The sequence below is a fragment of the Geotrypetes seraphini genome, chromosome 12 (assembly GCF_902459505.1).
Source record: "Geotrypetes seraphini chromosome 12, aGeoSer1.1, whole genome shotgun sequence".
NCBI lineage: Eukaryota > Metazoa > Chordata > Amphibia > Gymnophiona > Dermophiidae > Geotrypetes > Geotrypetes seraphini.
This window is the reverse complement of record NC_047095.1, coordinates 81,531,714-81,548,666: the sequence shown is the minus strand read 5'-3', so window position 1 is coordinate 81,548,666 and position 16,953 is coordinate 81,531,714. Positions and strand designations below refer to the sequence as shown.

The following is a 16,953-nucleotide window of genomic DNA, read 5'->3' as shown; positions in this document are numbered from 1 at the left end:
CAACTCAACTTCAATGCCAAAAAATGCAAAGTTATGCACCTGGGCAGCCAAAATCCATGCAAGTCTTATACCCTTAATGGCGAGATCCTAGCAAAAACGGTAGCAGAACGAGACTTGGGGGTAATCGTCAGTGAGGACATGAAGACTGCCAATCAAGTGGAGCAAGCTTCATCCAAGGCAAGACAAATCATGGGTTGCATACGAAGGGGTTTCGTCAGCCGTAAGGCGGAAGTCATTATGCCATTGTATAGATCCATGGTGAGGCCCCACCTGGAATATTGTGTGCAGTTCTGGAGGCCGCATTATCGCAAGGATGTGCTGAGACTGGAGTCGATGCAGAGAATGGCCACCGGATGGTCTCGGGACTCAAGGATCTCCCATACGATGAACGGCTTGTCAAATTACAGCTATACTCGCTCGAGGAGCACAGAGAGAGGGGGGGACATGATCGAGACGTTAAAGTATCTCACGGGCCGCATCGAAGCGGAGGAAGATATCTTCTTTTTCAAGGGACCCATGGCAACAAGAGGGCATCCGTGGAAAATCAGGGGCAGGAAACTACGAGGTGACACCCGGAAATTCTTTTTCACTGAAAGGGTGGTTGATCGCTGGAATAGTCTTCCACTGCAGGTGATTGAGGCCAGCAGCGTGCCTGATTTTAAGGCCAAATGGGATCGGCACATGGGATCTATTCACAGGGCAAAGGTAGGGGAGGGACATTAGGGTGGGCAGACTAGGTGGGCCGTGGCCCTTATCTGCTGTCTATTTCTATGTTTCTATGTTACATTTAAGGCGTCTGTTTAAAAAAAAGCTGTGATTCTATAAACGGCACCTATCGGTTGATAGCTACACCACTGGATGTCTATAATGTAGGCACTCTTAGGTGCCGTTTATAGAATATGGGCCTTTGTGTATCTGGTTTCCATAGTGAGAGGGGCAGGATAAAATATAACATACCTGAAGTGTACTGCAAAGAATGAAGTAGAAACCAGAGAGCATTTGGATTCTGGTTTAGCCTGAACTATGGTAAGTTGCTCTTGCCATGCCAGCGCCTTCTCAAAAATGGCACTTCTAATGGTAATATCTTGCTACTAGCACTGACGGTGGAAACAAGACCCGTTTGTTCAGAATGTATTTGGTTTTTAGTCTTTTCTTTCATTGTTGGAACTTTACCTGAAGATTGTTTAGTTCTGTAATTGTTTATCGTTTATTAGTCTTGATATACCACTTTTTGTTGCAGTGAGAATCAAGGTGGTTTAGAATCAAAATTGAAATTGAACTCCATTAAAAAATAGGACAAAGACATACAGTCATACAAGAGACTTATACATTTAAAACCAGTTTTTAGTTGTTCAGAAGGAACCAAGAAACTTTGTAGAAAAAATTTGTATTTACACTTCTGAGTGGAAAGAAGATTTCTATCATTTAAAAAAGCTGTATAAATAATTGACAATCTGTTTACATTTGAAAGTGATTTTTTTTTTAATGGGTTAAAAGAAAGCTTCTGGAAGGATGGAGGACCTGCCACTAGAGGGAGCAGAGTGATGTTATGTTCAGAAAGAACTCCCTTTCTATAACAGTGCTTCCCTAAATGGTACTGGCTCCAAAATAGGGAATCATGGCCCAAACAGAGGAGTGTAACCTGGGGATGGATGAAGTGTGCCCTCTAACTGTGACAATACTAAGTTAAACACTGGCACTTGTGGGGGAGCAAATCTATTCCTTTATAGGCAGTGTATTGCAAACTGTTTGCCCCGGCAGATTCCAGGTGTGCTGCAAGATGCTGCTGAGGAGAGGCGCCAACTGACTGCTTACAGGACGTGCCTTTCGCAGTGAGAGGCATGTCCAGTAGTCAGTCAGCCGGCGCCTGTGCCTCTCCTCCTCACCGGCACCTCTGCTCCTCACCTCTCCTTTTGCAGCACCCCCTACCGGTGGTAATAAGATGCTCAGGGCCGCGGCTGGAGGACATCCGCGCAGGCATTGACATGATAACATCATTCATTTTATTTTATTTATTTATTTATTTATTTGGATTTTTATCCCGTCCTCCCAGTAGCTCAGAACGGTCTACAATTGAAATCATGTGCGTGATGTCATCGCATCGACGTCCATGCATTTCCAGGTGTCCAAAAGTTGCTGCCCTGAGCTTAAAAGGTTTGCGACACTCTGCTTTATCGAACAGGATCTAATTAGGTGCTCTCCACATGGAAGCTCCTGGGCCTGTGTCATTCATTTTTTCAGTGTGCATATTTGTGAAATGGCTGCACCTAGCACATGTGCTGGCAAATACACATGCACTCCTGAAGGTATTTTAGAAAAGGCAGGTTGCAAACTATTCTTCTAACAGTGATCTTTGCAATTCAATTGAACAGGGAAATAATGTTCTGGCTACTAAACACTGGATTCCAATGTAGAAAATAGGAACTTTCCAGAAACTGATTTTTTTTAAATTAATATATCTTAGGTTGATAAGGATGTCCTGGATAGCATGAACAAGCACTACAAGAAAGAGGCGTACTATTATAAGGACACAGTCACTGACCTGTTGAAGTTCATTAGAAACTTGGCTGCTCACTTTGAGGAGAAAAGCAAGTAAGTGATAACTGTAAAATTAAATACCAAACGGAAGGACCTTTTTACTAAAATCTTATCACATGCTAAAGGGATTAGCGTAGACTAAGGAGCTTATTTTTTTAAGCTTATAGATGTCTCAAATTGCTCAATTGAATGTCCATGTTCTTGAAACATTCAAATCCCAATTTTGCAAAAGGCAGAAAAGGGATGTCCAACATTGCATGTATCTGGCCTCTCATTACTCTGGATGATAGTCAATCAGTTTAACTCTGAATTTGTAGCTCAAATATTACCAGGCTGGACTCTAATACACTCACTGTTCAGCAGATCTCAAGATAGCTTCTCTCACAGAATCCAGTACTTCAACCTGCACATCCTAAATATAGGGGAAGCCAGGAGTGTTTGCATAGATCCTATGCTATAGGTAATATGTCTTAGCTTCTCTCATAAGTTGTGTTTCTACTAACAACTCCAGTTAGGAGTCTAGCAAATCCAAAATGTAGAAACAGAGCCTTCTCTACAGCTTGTGGTGGCTAAAGATGAAGTCTGTCTTTTTCTTCAAGAAAAGAAGGGGGAGAGACTACAGTCACATGCTTCCCCTATGCAACCTGGGTGTTTGGCTTAAAGACACACTCTCACTGTTTACATGTCTAAATAACAAAATCAAAAAAGACAAAAAAAAACCTGTAAAATCAAAAATGATAAACAACAAAAATGTGGGGTGAAATAACTATTGCCAAAGATCATAAATAATTCATTAATCAATACTGAAAAGAGTGGTAAGGCTGAGCTTTCATTCAAAATATAAAACTCATTTGTGGTGAGACCTCAGAAGTTCATTCCCCAACTCACTAAAGGGCAGCCTAAGTTGAACCATTCAGGGGATTAATTTATCAATCACCAGTCAATCACCACTCACCAACCTTAATGCAAAATCTTATCTTGTTAAAACAATAAATATTATAAATATCATAAATATTCTTTGAACATTATAAGTGTGGAACTTAGCTTCAAACAGCAATGAAACTTCACAATCATGATCTCAACAGGACCCGTTTCGCCTGTGGCTTCGTCAAGAGATCAAGAAAAATGACTATAACTGAACATGTTCCAACCACATTTAACATCCAGTGACCAATTGGCAGAAAACTTGATGTGACACATGTCACTATGCAATCATCCTCACTAGGACTTGTGCTCCATAACTTCTGCCCTGTAATGGCATCAGCCTGAAAAAACGCTGTAACAAGAGACTGACAATACAGACAAACAAACATAAAAGAGAGAAAGAGAGTCTTTTGAGTCTCTAGAATGGACAACGGTCCATAACATCCTTGTCTCAGGTTCTTTCACAATGTAGGAACATCACTTTGGTGACTGGTCAGATGAAGGTCTTTGCTATTCCTTGATTCACAGTCTTAATTTCCAGCTTGTGAACTTTCCCATCCTCACTGTGGAAGGTTTTATTGCCGAGACCCAGAGGCCAGCTGTTACACTGAGCTTGGCTATCCTTCAACGGTATAAGATCTCCTTGTAGGTTTGGTCAGTTGCCTTGCCACTTATTCCGTGGTTGGAGGCTTGGAAAGTATTCCCTCTTCCAACGCTTCCAGAAAATGTCAGTGAGATGCTGCACTTGCTTCCACTGGTATTTGTAAATGTTGCCACACTTAAAACCCTCAAGTGGAGCAGAATTTTTGTTGGTTTTCTGTGTTAGAAACATAGTTGGGGGTCAAGATCAATGGTGATTCTGGATCTGATGACACTGGTACTAAGGGTCTGGCATTCAGGTTGCCTGGTGGTGCCAAGTTGCTCTTGGTGATTTAAAGCTGTCTCTCTGTTTACACTTTGCTGCTGAGTGTCTGGTCTTCCATCAAGTGGTTGATGAGTGGATGTTGCAATATGGATCAGGAGTGCTATGGCCAATCTGAGTGATGATCAACTTGAGAAATGAGAAAACCAGTGAGCTCTTAAGTTTCTGTCAGTTACAATCTTTGCGGCAAGAATAGTCATTTCTGGACGGATCTCTGCATCAGACTCAGGGCCCAGGAGCCCAAAAAAGTTCTCTCCAGCTGACAGTGTATATCGGTGGTCTTCATTGCAAGGCTTGTGAGTCAATGGTGCCCCGTGAAGACCTGGGCGGCTTGAGTACCTATCCAGAGTCCTTCCCCTCCCCCCTTGGCAAGATCCGGTGCTTGGTCACCGTTCTTGTTCCCAGCCGCGCTGCTCTTACTCTTCAGTCCATCCGCTGCGTGAGTGAAGTAAATGTGCTGCCTTTGGTGACCCGGAAGCTTTTCCTCTGCTACTGCTTCCTGTCCCTGCATAGATGGGAAGCAGTAGTAGAGAGAAAGCTTCCAGGTCGCTGAAGGCAGTGTGGCTGTGCACACTGAAAGCCAGGGGCTCCACTTACCAAGTCCAAAACAGTGTACACTAATTGCACATGCACAAGGGGACAGAACATTGCAGTACATCCGAAGAGGAAGGGAACATATTGTGGAGGGGACTAAGGAGGGCCCAAAATTAGAATGTCCAACAGCAATTACCAAACGGGAAGAAACATCCAAATCTAAAAAGAAGGATGTCCTAAATTAGACCTGTTTTAGTAGCATCCAACGTACAAAATGGTGCTCCAATTGAGCAGCTGACCATTGGAGGTATTAAGGCATGGCCCTGATTCAAAGCCCACTTTAACTCATTGTATTTTAATGTGAGACCTCCAGAAACAGAATATAAGCCATCCGCAAGCCTAAAGGCCATTCAAATACAGTATATATTTTTTCTGTTTGTGGAAGGCTCACAATTACAAAATAGACAAGTTAAAATGGGATTTGAACCTGTGTCCCTTGGTTTAAAGTCCAGTGTACTAAATCATTAGTCTGCCCCTCTGCTCTGTAGGAAGGTCTGTGTGGCCCTCTTCTAAGAATGCTGCCAAATAGACTTCCTTATCCCTTTGGCATTCATATGTTGGATGTTCCAGTTTGTAAAATGACTGTTCTTGCTGGATGTTCTCAGCACATGCACATTCATTTCATGTATTTTTGAACAGGAAATCCTGATGTATTTCCTGTCGGAAAATACATGTGAGATGGATGTCCGCTTTGGACATCATGAGCTGGATATCTCTGTTCTGACTTGGACTCCTCTTGAAAATGACCTTCTAAATAATTTAGCATTTAGCGTGTGCTAAGCTTTAGTAAAAGAGCCCACAAATCAGGAGTTCTGTAACTATGAAAGCATTTGTTTCACCCAAATGGATACTGTGGGGGAAGAGGAGTTTATGCAAAGCAATGAAATTCTGTTTAATTTAGATAGAATGAGTATATTGCCAGCAAAGTGTATGGGGGAAAATGAAGGAGACATATTTGAAATGTATTTTTCTGTGTGTAATGTAGTACTTCCCTCATTAATAAAATGTAAAAAAGTCTTCCTCTTTTTTTTTTTTTTTTTTTTTTTTTTTGCATAGTCAACTGCTTTGCTTGGCCTTGGTGGAGTTTTAAGCAGGTGGGAATATTTATTATAAACTTTTCCCACAGGTTAAAATTCCTCTACAGGATACATGCATAGTATGTATAGTGACAAGACCAAATATACTCTTCCACGATCTATGTATATGTAGGCATGTTCTGAGATTTGGAGTCACAAAATACATGCATTGTTTACATATGATTGTGCAGATTGTATATACATAGTAGCCTCCAAGCTGCTATAAATATCTGTGGCTTCAATCTAGCCTCAATTTTTGCCAATGCCATTTACTCATAGGATTTTTATAAAGACATACGCACTTATGTTTCTTTACAAAATAGGCTATATATAAGCACCTCTATCACTCTCTTAATCTAGGTAACATGTTATAAATTATCCTTATGCTGGTAATCTTTATTTTAAATGTTATTTGCAATGTGTGCAGTGCTGAATGCTAGATGCTCTTGTGATCACAGATTTGGGAAACTTACCATGAACCTGTAACAATATAGACCAGTGGTCTCAAACTCGCGGCCTGCCAGGGTACTAGTTTGAGGGCCTCGGTATTATAAAGAATGATTCTTTATGGAAAACCTGTGCCTTAAGGCCCTCTTTTACAAAGGCACACTATGCATTTTAGCGCGGATTTAGCACACACTAAATCAACACGTGCACTAACCGCTAATGCATCCACTCCACCTCACAATCGCATACAGATTTAGGAAAGCGCATGCATGAGGTTACATCAGTGAGGCAGGCAACGTTCCAGAGCGTAAGGTAACCATTTGAGGCAGTGCAGCTTGTGTGTGTGTCCGGTGCTGAAGGAGGTGAGAGCTGAAGCCGGTTACGGACATGACTACCAGACACTTAAGGCACAAGTTTTTCATAAAGAATTATTCTTTATAATACAGAGGGACTCAAAATAGTTGGTCCAAAATCTTGTCTCTTGCAGTTGATACTTTGATAGTTTTTCACTTTCTGCATGTTACACTGCTTTCAGCTGTGTATAACTGAAATTATCAGTTTATAAATATTTACTTAATTGCTTCTGATAATTTCAGATAATCCACATTTTGGATTTGTAGGTACTTACCTCATGTAAAGTTGTCATTTCTTTAGTAAAACATTAACTATTTTTTCTGCGCCCTCCAAGAACCTTCAAATCCAAAATGTGGCCCTGCAATGGGTTTGAGTTTGAGACCACTGATATAGACCAATACTTCAGAGCAGTGTTTCTCAACTCGGTCCTGGAGTACCCCCTTGCCAGTCAGGTTTTCAGGATATCTACAGTGAAAAAGCAAATTTGCATACACTGCCTCCATTATATGCAAATTTCTTTTGTGCATATTGTTTATTGAAAGCTTCTATACCGCTACTAATGACTAGAGAGTCAATTCAGACGGTTTACGTGAGCTTCTGTAAAGGTGTTACATGATTTTCTGTAATGGTGTTACAATACATGAGTTTCTGTAGAGGTTTTGCATTTCAGAGTTAGCATTTTCTTCGATGTTTTTAATACATACTGTATTGAAGTGTTATAATACAGGGTTAGCATTTCTGAGATGGTTTTCAATAGACATAATTTTAGTATAGACATAATTAAACCATAATCAATCATCCTACTTGTATGCACATGTATACATACCATAATCCATTTACTTGCTTATATATACACATATAATTAGTATCGTATACTGTGTTCATACTGATCTTACTTAATTGCATACATATAGGGCCTGTTTTACAAAGCCGTGCTAACGACTGCAGCGTGGTAATGGTCCTGAAGCCCATAGAGATTTAAAGGGCTTCGGCACTGTTGCCGCACGGCTTTGTAAACAGTAAGGACATCTGGAACAGTAGGGACATCTGGAACAGTAGAAGATATGATAGACAAAGCACAGATAACTAGATTTTCAAGAAGTTTGTAAATCCAAGATGAACACAGAACACGATACAAATTCTAGGCCCATACAAACTTCTTGAAAATCTAGTTATCTGTGCTTTGTCTATCATATCTTCTGCAATTCCAGATGTCCCTACTGTGGTCATCCTGTTGTGTTCCTAGTGGGGACTAGCCAGCTATCTCCTCTTATGTTGCATTATGAATATCCTGAAAACCTGATTGGCAAGGGGGTACTCCAGGACAGAGTGGAGAAACACTGCTTTAGAGGCCCTAATTTGCAATTTATACATAGAAATACCAGCATATGTATGTGCATATTGCATATTTCAATTGTTTTACTTGGGATCAGAACAACCAATGCAAGTTGCCTTTTCCATAATACAAAAGCAACCATTTACATATCAAACTGCTGTTCTTTTCTTCCAGTATAAAGGACATTATTGAAGATCCCTGCCAGTATTTCCTCAAGAAGTTTCCAGATCTCACGATTTATGTCTATGAAACTCTGAAGCACTTGGGGATGGGATACGATAAGCATTTTCCAAAACCTTCAAGTTCTCTTCTGTAGTTGCATGTGGCTCAGCAATTCCAGTATGACTCAGAGGCCTACCATCACAGTCTTTCATTAACAGCCCAGTGAAGGGACCCTGAATTCCAAAATACCATTAGCTTCTACAGTAGGATTACCAGATTTTCCTTTGAAAAAAATCCAGACCCATGACCACACCCCCAGGACCGCCTCTTTCCTGCCCTGTTCCACACCCCCACCCCCAACCCAGACGGCATGCGCAGATGCCCCTTCCTGACACGATTATGTCAGGAAGCTTTTCCAAAACTAAAGTGACGGGTTTTGAAAAGCCAACCGGACCCCCAGACATGTCCTAAAAAGGAAAACATGTCCGGGGAAATCCGGACGTCTGGTAACCCTACTTTACAGCAACTATTTAGAGATATCTGGGTCAACTCTTGGTGTGGGCAAATTTTTCTGCTCATTGCAAATTGTTTTGCAATCTTCTACCAACTGTTTTAAAATTTCTATTATCAAGTGATTAAAAAAATAAAAAATAGCACAACTACATGTGAGGAGGGGGGGGATTCCCATGTTCACTGTGTCTTTCAAAGGTCAGTGAAGATGGGGTTTCCTGTTCCCTGAATCTGTCTCTATTCCCTGAATCTAAGTGCAGAAATTCAGCAAACAGGTGAATGATGTCATAGCAACAGTGAGGCTATCATGCACATTGTGTGGACTCCTCTCACTGTCAAGAGCAGAGAGCTACTCTTGGCTCTTTTGATAGAGTCAAGTTTTTTTTCAGCCTGATAAACAGTGTAGACGTTGGGACAGAGGCAGTTTGGTGTGAGAAGGGGATGTGAGCAGTTGAGAGAACCAGTTTGTCTCTCTCTGGTTAATACCCTGTTTCCTTGAAAATAAGACCTATCCCGAAAACAAGCCCTAGCATAATTTTTAAAGATGCTCCTAATATAAGCCCTACCCCAAAAATAAGTCCTAGTTAAGATTGACCCCCAAAGCCCCCACCCCACAAATGTCCTGACACTCCCTGATTCCATCCCTGGCCGATTCACCGAAAAAAATCGGACTCGTCAATTCAGCAACCCCCCACCCCAGTGAGACCTGACATACCTCTGCTCCGAGGCCTCCTAAAGCAACAGCGGCAGCAGCGCTCTGAACAGGCAGTTTTGCAGCCTTCCCCACCGGGGCCTTCCCTCTGCCACATCACTGATGCTTTTCCTTATGAAATGGCGGGGATATCACTAGTGAAAACTAGAAGAAGTCAGAAATTGCTTTGATAAATAATATATGAACTGACTTCGCATTCAACACAAACCTGTCTATGAAGTGTAATCAATATATTTTAAGTTGCTCAGAAATGTGAAACTCAACAAGGGGGGAATGCACCCCCCTAGAATGGGAACAGAGTTTACCTCCCAATCATTGCAACTATTTCTGTAGAGATCACACTTCAAGCCAGGATGTTAGTTAATAAAAATTGTTACAGTCCTTGAAATGATATAGAGTATAGGATTTTCTCCTTTCTTCTTATACTTTTATACTTGTCTGAACATCACTTAAGCATGATTAATAGAATCATAACTTAGCTCAATGAGGGGTTTAGGGTCCCGACGCAGCCCCGTTTTGTGTCCTTCGTCAGGAGACCCACTCACAATTACTGGAAAACTGGCTGTAGTCTTTTAAACTTCAGTTATGTTAAAGTTAGTGATACGACAAAATTTCTGCAATACAAAAGTCATTTACAGCATCAGGTGTGAGTAAAAATCCATAACCACACCTCGATGAAAAGTATTACTTTTTTAAGGCTAAACTAGAGGAGGGAATGCACAAAATACATACCAAGACTGAAAAGCTCTCACACCACAAAGTGTATTCAAACTGCCAGAAAGGACACAGCAGTACACTCCCGATTTAAATAGAGAGAAGGGGGAGGGATTTGATGACATCATCAAATGGCTGATGCAATAATCAAAACTGTGAAGAAAAAACTGTGAAACAAGAAAACTGTAAAATGCTGTGAAAAATGATGTAAAAAATGAATAAAACAAAATGATCTGCAATGTTGCCATCTGGCCAAGGAAAAATAATATTGAGAGTCATAGAAATGCAACCCACTCCATCTCGCTGTTCAGTCCGTGTGGGTGCAAGGTATTGAGGATAAAAATCCACTTCTGTTCTTGTTTCCAAAGCATCCTTGCAACATCTCCTCCTCTAGTAGGAATTATGACATTGAGAATAGAAAAGATGAGGTCCGCGGGTGCATGTTGATGATCCAACCAGTGCTGTACTAGGGGGGCCTCTTTCACTCCTGTGCGAATTCTGCTGATGTGTTCTCCAATCCGGGTCTTGATACTTCGGGTAGTGCACCCTACATAAAACAACCGACATGGGCATTGAATGATGTACACTACTTGTCGAGAGTCACAATTGGTAGCGGGGCACTTGATTTGACTAAGATGACTTAAACAGGTAGACATTTGTTGTAAGGTAACACAATGTTTGCATATTTTGCAACGACCACACTGGGAATGTTGACATGATGTTTGTGTCCGTGGTTGTTTAATGAACTGGGAATGGACCAAATGCTGCTTCAAGTTGCGCTGTTTGGAGAACGCAAATCTGGGCACCTGTTGGAATGCCTCATGAATTTGCATAATTCCCCAGTGTTGTTTAATGATATGTTTAATATCAAACGCCCGAACTGAATAAGGGAGGACACATACTAGAGAGTTCTCATCTGATTTTGATGGTGAAGACAGTAATAGAGTTCTATTTGCATATAAAGCTCGCTTATATGCTTTCTGTATCACTGAGTGAGGATACCCCCTTTGTTGAAATCTGAATTTCATTTCACCAGCTTTTATAATATATTCCTGGACCGTGGTACAGAGTCTTCGGAGACGTAAAAATTGTCCCACTGGAATATTATTTCTTAAATGTCTGGGGTGGAAACTACTGTATTCTAATAAATTGTTCCTATCAGTAGACTTGCGAAAAATGGTGGTGGAAAAATGTCCATGATGTAAACAAATTTGAATATCTAAAAAAGATACCTGTTGTGAATCTGTGTGCATAACAAATTGTAAATTACTATCACATGAATTCAGCCAGGCTAGAAATATCTGTAAATCTGTAGAGGGACCTGTCCATACAGCGAAGATGTCATCAATATACCGTTTCCAAATTAAAAAGTCCTTCCAAAAATCAGAGATGTATAAGAAGGTTTCTTCAAATCTAGATACGTATAGGCACGCCACAAGAGGGTGCCATCTTAGCACCCATGGCAGTACCTACCCTTGGTTTGTTTGTAATACTTCGTATCAAACTGGAAATAGTTCATATTTAAAGCTATACGCGCCAGCTGTGTTAGAAATTCAACCCTGCCTTGAGAAAGCTCCAAGGTGCGCAATTCCTCTTCAATAATTGTTACTGCTGCATTCTGTGGAATATTAGTATATAAGGCAGATATGTCTAACGTTATTAATGTAGCTTGTGGAGGAACTTGTTGGTATTGCGCTAAAATATTGATCATATGGACGGAGTCAAGCACGTATGAAGAAGCTAAAGAAACTTTGTCTTTAAGGTAAGTATCAAGCATAGCAGATAAAGGTTATAAAATGGAACCAATGCCTGACACAATGGGTCTACCTGGGGGATTTTGAAGGGACTTGTGAATTTTTGGGACAAAATAGATAACGGGAATTCTTGGGTGCTTACATGAGAGAAATTTGAATTCCTTGTCCGTGATGACCCCTGCTTCTGATGCATGAACTAAAAGGTGTGATATCACATCTTGTATGAAAGGGGTGGGGTCTTCTTGCAATAAAGTGTAATAACTTTGATCTGATAACTGGCGATCTGCTTCAGCCACATATTGCTCAGTATCAAGAAGAACCACACCGCCCCCCTTTATCTGCTGGACGGATAATAATACTTTGATCAGAACTCAAAGATTGCAGGGCTATCTGCTGGGCCCGTGATAAATTGTGTTGAATCTTATAGGGGTTCTTTTCAAGAGCACTAATATCTCTAAGTACCAAATTCTCAAATGCTTGAATGTGGGAATCCACTGACCCTGGAGGACACCATGTAGATTTAATTTTTAATGCATTGTCACTGACAGATGGCAATGCATCAGAAGTTGCTTCTTGATGAAAAAAATATTTAAGTTTACATTTTCTTATGAACTTAAACATGGAGACTCTGGTGTCAAAAGAATAATAAGGGTTAGAGGGCACAAAAGATAATCCTTTGTTTAATACAGATAATTCCACGGTGGTTAAAATCCTATGTGATAGGTTGAACACATTTGATGCTATGGTTGAATTCTGCTGTTTTTTGTCCTGGCTGGTCTGCGAGTGTTTGATGATTGGCCCCCTTGAAAATGGACTGACTGGGATTGTTTAGAGCTAGAAGATGTTTTTTTATCGTCGTCTGAAGTGTCAGAAGATGTTTGTGTGTATGTAGGTCGTTTTTTTCGTCTATTGTTGCTGGATTTGTCCATCCATGGGTAAACAAACCCTTTTGAATAATCTAACTCGTCCCGTCTTAATTTTTTAATTTTTAGTTTTCGTAAATCTTCCTTGAATGTATCTATTTTGAGATTAAGATTTATTAATTTTTGATTGTACTCTTCTATGCTGCCCATTGATTTTAAACTATCCTTAGCCTGTTGAAACTCACTGTTATATGTCTGTAGTTCTGTTTTAGTGGTTTCAATCACTAATAACATGAGATCTAAAGAACATTTATTGAGCACAGCATTCCATTTATCCAGGAAGGTGGAATTATCCAAGAACAATCTAGGGGCTGTTCTCATTCTTAATCCTTGAGGTATTCTCTTTAGACGACAATATTCTGCCAGAGTGGCCGTGTGCAAATCAGCGCGAACCACCCGTTTCTGCAAAGTTTCTATATGATCCCAGTCTGTGGGGATAGTAGCTGTGTCTTCTGATGTGAAAAGATGAAAAGAGGCTAATAAATCATTGGCTTGTTGTTCGTTGTATGAATGTGCTTCCCATCCCATAGAAGCCATGATGCCCCTATGTAAGGTACAAATAATTTTCCTTATGAAATGGGGATATCACTAGTGAAAACTAGAAGAAGTCAGAAATTGCTTTGATAAATAATATATGAACTGACTTCGCATTCAACACAAACCTGTCTATGAAGTGTAATCAATATGTTTTAAGTTGCTCAGAAATGTGAAACTCACTGATGCGGCAGAGGGAAGGCTGCAAAGCAGCCCGATCAGAGCGCTGCCGCCGCTTCTGTTTTTGGAGGCTTTGGAGCGGAGGTATGTCAGTCTCACAGTTGGGAGGGTCAGTGGGGTTCTGCTGCACAGGGGAATTGGAGGGAGAGATAGAAAGGTTGACAGGATCCTGACAATTGGTAGGAAGACAACTGGTAGAACGACAGTTGGTAAGATGAAATTGGTAGGGCAATAATTGGTAGGATACGACAGTTGGTAGGATGACAATTGGTAGGATCCCAAGATGCACTGGGAAGGGGAAGGGCCACCATTGTGAAGAGATGGTCCTGTTGGTAGGAGGGAGTGGGCATCCCTTATGCTGATGTTTTAGCGAAAGGTACAGGGGTGTGAGGATGGCAGAGGAGTGTCAGGGGTATGTGGGGTGTTAAGAAGGGTGTGGGGATGTCAGAGAGGTGACGGGGGTGGGGGATATTGGGATGTCAGAGGGATGTCAGGGCCTACACAATTGTTGTATCCTACCGATTGTTGTAGACCCCGTACTGACTCCGGAGTGGATGTAACAGAATGGGAGATTAGGATCTTACCTTCTGTAATCTTTCTGTTAATCCACGACAGAATCAGTACATCCCTCCCTCTGTCTACTCTGATTCTTTCTGTATCGCCTGTATTTTCTGCCTCGGATGTTTCTCCTTTCAGGCCTGAGTATCTTCCAATCAGCAGATGGGCCATATGGGAACTTATCCTGTATGCATAAGTGCCTGGTTTTAGCCACTGACTTAATTCATATTTGTGCTCATTGCATACAGCAGGTTGGTTCTTATTACTGTAGTGAGGTTCTATTGCTCTGGGCTCACCTGTAGGGGGCTCTGCGTTCCTCTGCTGTGAAGGAGAAAGAAATGTGTGTTGGTTTTTAAAAGTCCCAGTTTGCGGGTTTGGATTAGACACCTATCGTACTGATTCCGATGTAGATTAACAGAAAGAAGATTACCAAAGGTAAGAACCTATTCTTCTTTAAAAAAAAATCATTATTGATTTTACAATCTTCAATAGTGCAATACATAAATATATCATATATAATAAGTCAATATAAGCACATTTAACTTTCAAATATACATAACCAACCAATTTCTCCCCTACCCCTATCCACCCACCAATAATAATTTAATAAAACACAGAAACATAGATTTCCCCAATAACCTTACCCTATTAGCCATATCCTTCTATCCTCCCACCCATCCCAAGTGTAAATATTTAAAAATCAAATTATGACAGAAAGAACCCTCCCCCTTCCCTGGATATGTACCAAAATAAACAAAAACTGACTCACAATCAAAAACCTATTATAGTGAGATAACATAAGATGTCAATGGGCCCCAAATCAATTTAAATCATAGTTCTTTCAGTTTCAGGTTATCATCTGGATGGCTATCCCAGTCATTATAAGGAAAAGACAGCCTTTATATTGATCCATAGGAGGCTTAACATGTAATAATGTTCTACAAATGACCGCCTCATACATTAGTGGAATTGATGATTGATGTCATTTAGACATTGGGACACTGGATCATCTGTTGTTTTATTGTCCTTTGATACTTAACTTTTGGAGGTCTATATGTGGTAGAATTAATAACATTTTGGAATCATCAATTCTAAGCACCGATTCTTCTAATGCAAACTTTACTAAATTGGTGTTCAGGAGAGGGAATTGATTCTGCAAGTGCCTTTCAGTTACAAGAGGTTTCTTTGGCAATTTGTTTCCAGGAAATTCAAACTGTACTGGAGAGAAACACAAAAATAGAAGGTATAAAAATCCTAGGTAGTATGAGGGATTCCACGCAGGAAAAATGCTAGTCCTGTGTGTATGCCCTTATGATACTGATCTTAGGACACTTCCAGAGGAAATTGTACCAGACACTGAGGCTACACCCTGGAAGATTCTGGCAGTGAAGTTAGGTAGTGGCCCCTCAGAACAGACAGAGGATAGAAGTCTAGAGAAGGAGCTCACTGAATTTTTAAATCAGCAAGAGAGAACACTAGCTGACATTAATCCAATACTCAGTCTCAGACACTGCCCTTATTATTCTTGCAATAGGAAAGTGTTAGAAAATAATCAAAAAAGCCAATAGTAGCTCTCTGCTCTTGGCAGTTGGAGGAATCCACACAGTGTGCATGATAGCCTCACTTTTGTTATGACATCAGAGGCCTGTTTGCTGGATTTCTGCACTTAGATTCAGTGAATGCAGCAATCCTCCTCATCACTGCCCTTTGAAAGATGCAGTGAACATGGGAATCCCCCTCACATACATTAAAAGTTTGAGGTCCAGCAAAGGTGACTAATCACAGTCAAACTGTTTTCCATCTGGTATTCCTCTTGCACCCAATCCTAACTCTTTTTTTAAAAAAATATTTTGCTACAGTTTATAAAACAATGTAATAACAGCATTTTACTGAGCTTCCTTGTTCTTTTATAAATGCCCTTTTCCTATAAGTTTTAAATGAACACGATCAGATTTTATTAAACTCTATGCTTGTATTGTATTATTGAAATACTGAAATAAAGATGGCCAGGAGGATAAAATTGTCCCGAACAGCCTATTTTACTGTTCAGCTGAATACAAATAATGAAAAATATACGAGGGCGTTTCAAAAAGAAATAGCAAATTGAATATTTTGAGATATATAATTCAACTAGAGAAACAAATGATATGTCATTTTTTACTTAATCACCCTCCTTTTCAACACACTTCTCACACTGGGAAAAAATGTTTTTGATTGTGCCTTCAGCCAGGAATGCACCGCTTCTTTGACCTTGTCCCAATATAGTGCAATGTTGGAGGAGGAGCTCAAGCCAAAAATATGGAGCCGTCACAGAGGACTTTTGTCTAAAGCAGTGGTTCTCAACCCTATCCTAGGGGACCCCCAGCCAGTTGAGTTTTCAGGATATCCCTAATGAATATGCATGAGATAGATTTGCATATAATGGAGGAGACAGGCATGCAAATATGCATATTCATTAGGGATATCTTGAAAACCCAACTGGCTGGGGGTCTAAAGGCATTCTTTTCCTTCATGACAATGCACGTCCTCACATGGCTGCTGCAACTCTTGACGCCATTCGGAGATTGAGATTTCAGATCTTACAGGCAGCATCCTCTATACATCCCTGATCTTGCTCCCTCTGATTATCATGTTTGGACCCCTGAAGGACAATTTGAGAAGAAGATTTGGAAGCGATGACGAGGTAAAAAAAAAATGGTGCATTCCTTGCTCAAG

General features: G+C 40.6%; 1 protein-coding gene across 2 annotated transcripts in view; it reads left to right on the top strand.

Moving 5' to 3' along the window:
- RNASEL (ribonuclease L) overlaps nt 1–14,059 on the top strand; it is a 47,411-nt gene extending 33,352 nt beyond the window's left edge. For both annotated transcript variants that reach the window (XM_033916183.1, XM_033916182.1), the window contains exons 6-7: nt 2,465–2,592; nt 8,366–14,059. In XM_033916183.1, the coding sequence (XP_033772074.1) occupies nt 2,465–2,592; nt 8,366–8,507 (270 nt within the window). In that variant the 3' untranslated portion in view covers nt 8,508–14,059. The remainder of the gene's footprint in view (nt 1–2,464; nt 2,593–8,365) is intronic.
- The last annotated feature ends 2,894 nt before the right edge of the window (nt 14,060–16,953 follow it).